Below are 6,795 nucleotides of genomic sequence, written 5' to 3' on the forward strand. Positions count from 1 at the left end.
ACAGAGGAGGTGGCAACGCAGCCCACCGCAGCCGAGCCCAGGGAGCCCGCCTGGGCCTCACACTCGCTCGGGCCGCGGACTGCACTCGGTGCACGCGGCGCGGCCGCTAGTTCCCGGCTCAGCGCCCAGGGCCGAGCGGCGGGAGGGAGTAGGGGAGCGAGAGATCACTTTTTTATTGTTGTTATTGTTTTTCAGCTCAGCCTCCCCCTCCTCCCCTCCCCCGCTTGCATTCTCCCCTCCCACATCCCCCTCCCCCTACTCCCCCGCCTCCTCCTCCGGCACAACTTAAAGAAAGGGGGAGCGGCGAGGCTGCTGCCTTCATCTGGGGGAATTCGTAGCCACTGCAAGTTTACTACGCGCGGCACAGCCAATGCCAAGCGCCGAGGCCGAGGAGGGCTAAACACTGCGGCCGCGGCGCCGAACAATACCCGCCGCGCGCGGGGCGGCGCGAGCAGGGCCGCGGGGGAGGGATCTGTCGCCGGAGCGCGCCGCGGAGGACGCCTGGACTCCGCCTGCCGCTCCGGCGCTCCCGCCGCGGTTAGGTGGAGACGCTGGTGCGCTGGCCCCGGGCGCCAAGCGCGGAGCTCGCCTCGGTCCTCTCGCCCGCCTGCCTGGTGTGCCCACGGCCGCGGCGCTAAGGCACCGTGGCCCCGCCGCGGCTGTGACTGCATTCTGCCGGCGCTGCTAGGCGCAGCCGGACTCCGGGTCCGCGGGGCGTGCGAGCGAGTGAGTGTGTGCGTGCGCGCACGGGTGCGCGCAGGGGTGGGGGCCGCTGCGCGGTGCTCGCCCCCGGTAGCCCCCCTCTCCTCTCGGCTCCCTACACCTCCCTCCGGCTCCCTCCTCCCGCCCGCCCTCCCCTGCCCTGCTCACCCGCCCCCGCCGCAGCTCCTTTAATACACTTTGGTTCTCCGCCTGGCTTTGGACTCTTCTCCTCCTCCACCTCCTCCTCCTCCCGCGCCTCCTCCTCCGCCGCCGCCTCCTCCTCTTCCTCCCTGCGCCTTCGCTCCGCTCCCGGCCGCCTGAGGCAGATCCAGGCGGCGGCGGAGGCGGCAGGCGTCGGAGAGCGGCTCCCAGGACTGAAGCGGCTGCCACCACCGCCGCCTGTGCCTGGAGCCGGGTGGCCGCCGGACGCACCGCGCGGATCGGGAGCGGGAGTCGAGGCAACGCAGAGGCTCGGGGCTCGCCGGGGCGGGCGGGCGCTCTGGCCATGCTCCTAGACGCGGGTCCCCAGTTCCCGGCCATCGGGGTGGGCAGCTTCGCGCGCCACCATCACCACTCCGCCGCCGCGGCGGCGGCGGCGGCTGCCGAGATGCAGGACCGTGAACTGAGCCTGGCGGCGGCACAGAACGGCTTCGTTGACTCGGCCGCTGCTCACATGGGAGCCTTCAAGCTCAACCCGGGCGCGCACGAGCTGTCCCCGGGCCAGAGCTCGGCGTTCACGTCGCAGGGCCCCGGCGCCTACCCCGGCTCTGCTGCAGCTGCTGCTGCGGCCGCAGCGCTCGGGCCCCACGCTGCGCACGTTGGCTCCTACTCTGGGCCGCCCTTCAACTCCACCCGGGATTTCCTGTTCCGCAGCCGCGGCTTCGGGGACTCGGCGCCGGGCGGCGGGCAGCATGGGCTGTTCGGACCCGGCGCGGGCGGCCTGCACCACGCGCACTCGGACGCGCAGGGCCACCTCCTCTTTCCCGGCCTGCCAGAGCAGCACGGGCCGCACGGCTCTCAGAATGTGCTCAACGGGCAGATGCGCCTCGGGCTGCCTGGAGAGGTGTTCGGTCGTTCGGAGCAATACCGCCAGGTGGCCAGCCCGCGGACCGACCCGTACTCGGCGGCGCAACTCCACAACCAGTACGGCCCCATGAATATGAACATGGGTATGAACATGGCAGCAGCGGCGGCCCACCACCACCACCATCATCACCACCACCCCGGTGCCTTTTTCCGCTACATGCGGCAGCAGTGCATCAAGCAGGAGCTCATCTGCAAATGGATCGACCCCGAGCAGCTGAGCAACCCCAAGAAGAGCTGCAACAAAACTTTCAGCACCATGCACGAGCTGGTGACCCACGTCTCCGTGGAGCACGTTGGCGGCCCGGAGCAGAGCAACCACGTCTGCTTCTGGGAGGAGTGTCCGCGAGAGGGCAAGCCCTTCAAGGCCAAATACAAACTGGTCAATCACATCCGTGTGCACACAGGCGAGAAACCCTTCCCCTGCCCCTTCCCAGGCTGCGGCAAGGTTTTCGCACGCTCCGAGAACCTCAAGATCCACAAAAGGACCCACACAGGTAACCGCGGGCTGGGACAGGGACCAGGTGAGGAGGGGAGACACGCACAGGCAGAGGGGCTGTGGGTGCCGGCGTTGGGAGCAGACCACCAGCGGTGGCCCTGGGATGGGAGGCGTTTTTGCATCTACGAGAGAGCTAGCTGCTTGTTTTTGTTGGAGGATGACAGAATATTATCAGGCTGGATTTTTCCATGTGCGGAAATCGAGTTTTAAATGATGAGTTTCACATCAGATGTATGCTTCAGTCATGCAGTTGCTTCGTTTGCTCAGCCTGGGTTAATAATTTCCGTTCTTAGTAGAAAGCACAAAATAAAACTGCTCTCTAATTCGGTGCCCGGGAAGCGAGCCTAGAGAGGATTTTGCCAGCTTGTCTGAATGTGCTTTTCTGCTCAGAGTGTCTGTCTGTTTGAGTGGTTTGTGTGTTTTCCCACTTCTTTTTCACTCGTGGTCCAAACGCCCTTCCCGGGACTGTTTCCCATTAAATGAGACTGGTGTGAGCCGAAGCTGTAATCCATTTCTCATTTTTCAAGTGTTTTTAAAGCCCGTTCTGGGTGGGTCGCGGGGGCTTTACGGTGGTTTCGCAGCAGTTTGTGAAAGTCTCTAATGGGCACCAGAGGGTTTGCGATTCCCAACTTGGACCCAGGTCAGCTAGAGCCCCAGGCAGCGCGGCCCTGCGGGGGGATCGCGTGAGAAGAGAGCTGCAAAAGAACGTGCCTCCTGCCTCATAGATTATTCATCTATGACCGGGTCTCAGCCAAAATCGTGCCAGACGATTTCCTAAAAGAAAGCCAAATGTTTTAGCAACTTCCCCCGTCAATATTTACTCCGAAGTGGGGATGCGCCAGCGGCCTATTGTTCTCTTCCGGGAAGGGAGGGAGCAGAGGTGCTAGACAAGCTTTTAACAAGGTTTAAAATTTGAGAAATTTATTTGCATGAAATGCTTGCTTTTGAGTCCTGTGTCTGAGCGGATGTCTTTAAGAAACAATTTAGGTGCTAATGGAATTTAACGTTAAATGGTTCTCTTTCCAAGTGGAACGAGGTTTGAGTTCTCACACCTCTAAATGACTCCAAGCATTTGGAATTCTGGCAACCGGATGCAGGGACCGCCAGAAAATTAAACGAGGAGGTTTTAAAAGGCTTTTCTGACTTCCCCAACCATCACTTACCAGCTTGTACCTCTCCGCAGTCACTAGATGCTGCCTTATCGCTAGTATTTACCTTTCATTCAACTTATTCTTTAAAGACTGGAGGTGAGACTAGAATTGTGGTTAATTCCATTTGCAAAATTTTGGATGGAAAATACTGGCTCAGTCACTCTCCACAGCCCGGCTCCTAAACAACACGTAGCAACTCCAAATGTAATTGCTTACTGGCCCTGGCGCGAAACCGACAGCAGCCCAGCAGCCTGTGTGATTTTGATAATGCCCCAAATATTTTGTCATAATAACAGCTTCTCAGTGGCGAGACCAACTTGTTAGAAGCTGCAAATCCAAGAAGCCCTCTAGAAAAGCAGGCAGGGCCAGGAGCTACCCACATTCCTGGGAAATTTGAGGAGATGGACGTCAGCCTGGAAGAAAGTAAAATATTAAATAAACGAGCAGGACTGTCGGGCGAGAAGGCGGTTAATTTGATCTCGGTTCTGCCGCAGAGGGGATTGGACTGGTTTAAGGGACCCAACCCCATCAGGCCCATATCCCTCGCCGCGGTCCAGCCCCCTTGCAGCCTGGGTGGGGGCTCAGCAGGCTCTGGGTATCTGCAGCCAGCGCCGGTGTTTGCCTTCCACAGGGGAGAAGCCGTTCCAGTGTGAGTTCGAGGGCTGCGACCGGCGCTTCGCCAACAGCAGCGATAGGAAGAAGCACATGCACGTCCACACCTCCGATAAGCCTTATCTCTGCAAGATGTGCGACAAGTCCTACACGCACCCCAGCTCGCTGCGGAAGCACATGAAGGTACCACCGCGGCGGCCGGGAGGAGGGCGAGGCAGGCCGAGGCGCCGGGGCAGCACTGGCCTGGACCAACCTCAGCGGGCCTGGGAGGGTCCCCAGGGGCCGGGGCGGCGATGGGGACCTTTCTGGGGGTGCTTTCTCCCAGGGGCCCGGCCCCACAGCAGCTGCACTCACACCCAGTCCCCTCTGGTCCCCCCTCCCGGCTTTTGTCTTGCAGGTCCATGAGTCCTCCCCGCAGGGCTCTGAATCCTCCCCGGCTGCCAGCTCCGGCTACGAGTCGTCCACGCCCCCGGGGCTGGTGTCCCCCAGCTCCGAGCCCCAGAGCAGCTCCAATTTGTCCCCGGCGGCAGCAGCGGCAGCAGCGGCGGCTGCGGCGGCAGCGGCCGCGGTATCCGCGGTACATCGGAGCGGAGGCCAGGGCAGTGGCGGCGCGGGAGGCAGCTCGGGTGGCGGCGGCGGCAGTGGCGGGGGCGGCGGCGGGGCAGGTGGCGGGGGCGGCGGCAGCTCTGGCGGGGGCAGCGGGACAGCCGGGGGCCACAGCGGCCTCTCCTCCAACTTCAATGAATGGTACGTGTGAGGGGTCGGGCCTCTCTCCCACTCCCCGTTCCTACCCCAGCGCAGCAACCCTCCCCGCAGCTAGCAGCGAGGGCACCTTGTGATCATGTTGTTAAAATTACGAATCTGATTTTTATGATGATGAAAATTTTACCAGCAGAAGGATTTTTAAAACTTTTTTAAAAAAATAATAATCTAGGCATGAAGAGTAAAAATATCCCTTCCGGAGTCTTTGAAGCTGAAAATATAAAACAAATAAAAAATAAAAAAATAAAAACCCGCAAAAATGTTGACCCAAACCTCCCTGCTAACCTCCATGCCCACGTTTTTTCCCACCCTGTTCCTAGTCTTCTGACAAACTGTGTACATAGCGGACTCCTCCTTTCTTCTCCGAGGTGGTTTTAATGGCTTTTTGGTGTATAGAAGTTTGTCCATTTGTAAAACTCCGGATTGCCTTCCTTCCCGCCTTCCTCCCCTTGCCTTCCCCAAAGTGATGGGCTTTCTCTTTTCTCTTTTTTAGTTTACCCGGTTTCTTTTTAAGTAATGTGGAAGAAAATGGTTTATTTTGTATTGTGGTATTGAATATTGTGTTCCTTTTTATGAGGCAACCTGATTGTAAACTTCATGTAACTATAGACTGGAAAAAAAACGAGCCGTGCCAAAGTCGCCCTTCTGTTTCTTCAACACACTGACCCATAGCACACACATACACGCCACCACCACCAACGCTTGTGAATGTATTTTTCTGTTAGCTGGGTTTACATGTGATGTTGTAGTGCTTTTGCAAGTTCAATTTGTTAGTTCCTGTATGAAAGATTGTGGGGGGAAAATAAACGTCGTGCCGTTAGCTTTTTCCGTAATAACACCCTTCCTTCTGTAAATACCCGTTACCATATTTATCCATTTGTAATTAAATTATGGTATTAACTTGCTACAGAGGAAACAATATTTATAAAGAATGTTTCTTAACTATAAATATGTACAATTGTGGGCATAAACTGTTTCAGATTTTTTATTTGAAGGTTTTAAGTGGTTTGATCATTTCTTGTGATGTTTTGAGAGTAATGCATACAGAAATATAATAAAATGTGTTGAAACTGCATGAACATACTATTTTTTCTAGCAAAGTTATTAAAGAAAATGGGGAAAGAGGCAGCTGAGGATTGACTTGGGTAGCAGCAGCGAGGCTGAGTGGGCGGGTGGCACATGCATTCTGGGGAGGAAGGTGTGTTTCTGCATAGAAAACAAGCCAAAGTGCCCCTTTGGCAGAAGGTCTCAAAATTATTTTCTTGGTCCTTTGTTTAATAGCTGAGAGTGAATTAAATTTTTGGAAAGCCCCTGTGAGGAATGGCGGCAGGAACCTTCAGAGCTTCTAATGGCTCCATTATCTGAGGGAATGCCTTTCTTTCTTTCAGCTATTTGGGCTGGATTTAAGAGCACTAAACATTTCCTTATTCTTTGTTTGCCCCCTTTCCTGCCCCCTTTCCTCTCCCTCCCTCTGAAAAGCTGAGGTACAGTTATTTTTAATTACACATTTAAAACTGAGCAGAGTACTTTCTTTTTGAACTTGGCCTAATGATTATAGTTTAAGAGCCCGTGTGTACCAAAAGTTGCTTGAAATTTTAAGCAGAGAAATCCTGCTGAAGCAAAGCAGCTGTGTGCCAACAAGCAGGATGGTCCAGGCAAGGTGATAAATAGGCTACATTTTGATCTTCTTGGGGGAGGAGAATAGATAGGAAAGGAACAAACCGTTAGCCCCCCCAAAAAGAGAACCTCTTGAATAATTCAGTAAAAATAAAATAGAATAAGGTATCAACATAAAATTGCTAGGTGGAAGTGAGGGAGCCAGAGCCCCAGCCACCAGCTTTTCTCCTAGGTTTACAGCCTTGCTACCTCCCCCGCAGGAGCTGGTCAGAGTTTTCAAACAAGATACTCAAAGGAAGAAGGCAAAAATGATTTTAATAACCAAAGAGTAGGGATGGGGAAGGTTATTTTTAAATTTCTAAGCCATCA

General features: G+C 55.8%; 1 protein-coding gene across 2 annotated transcripts; it reads left to right on the forward strand.

Annotated features, from left to right (window-relative positions):
• The first annotated feature begins 920 nt into the window (after positions 1 to 920).
• On the forward strand, positions 921 to 5,892 carry ZIC2 (Zic family zinc finger 2). 2 transcript variants are annotated; one of them, XM_002806470.6, is made up of 3 exons: positions 921 to 2,282; positions 4,067 to 4,230; positions 4,445 to 5,892. In XM_002806470.6, the coding sequence occupies exons 1-3, from the start codon at positions 1,208 to 1,210 to the stop codon at positions 4,802 to 4,804; spliced, it is 1,599 nt and encodes a 532-aa protein (XP_002806516.2). In that variant the 5' UTR covers positions 921 to 1,207; the 3' UTR covers positions 4,805 to 5,892. The 2 variants fall into 2 exon arrangements, with proteins under 2 accessions (XP_002806516.2, XP_035149224.1); XM_035293333.3 differs by having other exon boundaries at positions 4,408 to 5,058.
• The last annotated feature ends 903 nt before the right edge of the window (positions 5,893 to 6,795 follow it).

The sequence above is a fragment of the Callithrix jacchus genome, chromosome 1 (assembly GCF_049354715.1).
Source record: "Callithrix jacchus isolate 240 chromosome 1, calJac240_pri, whole genome shotgun sequence".
NCBI classification, from domain to species: domain Eukaryota; kingdom Metazoa; phylum Chordata; class Mammalia; order Primates; family Cebidae; genus Callithrix; species Callithrix jacchus.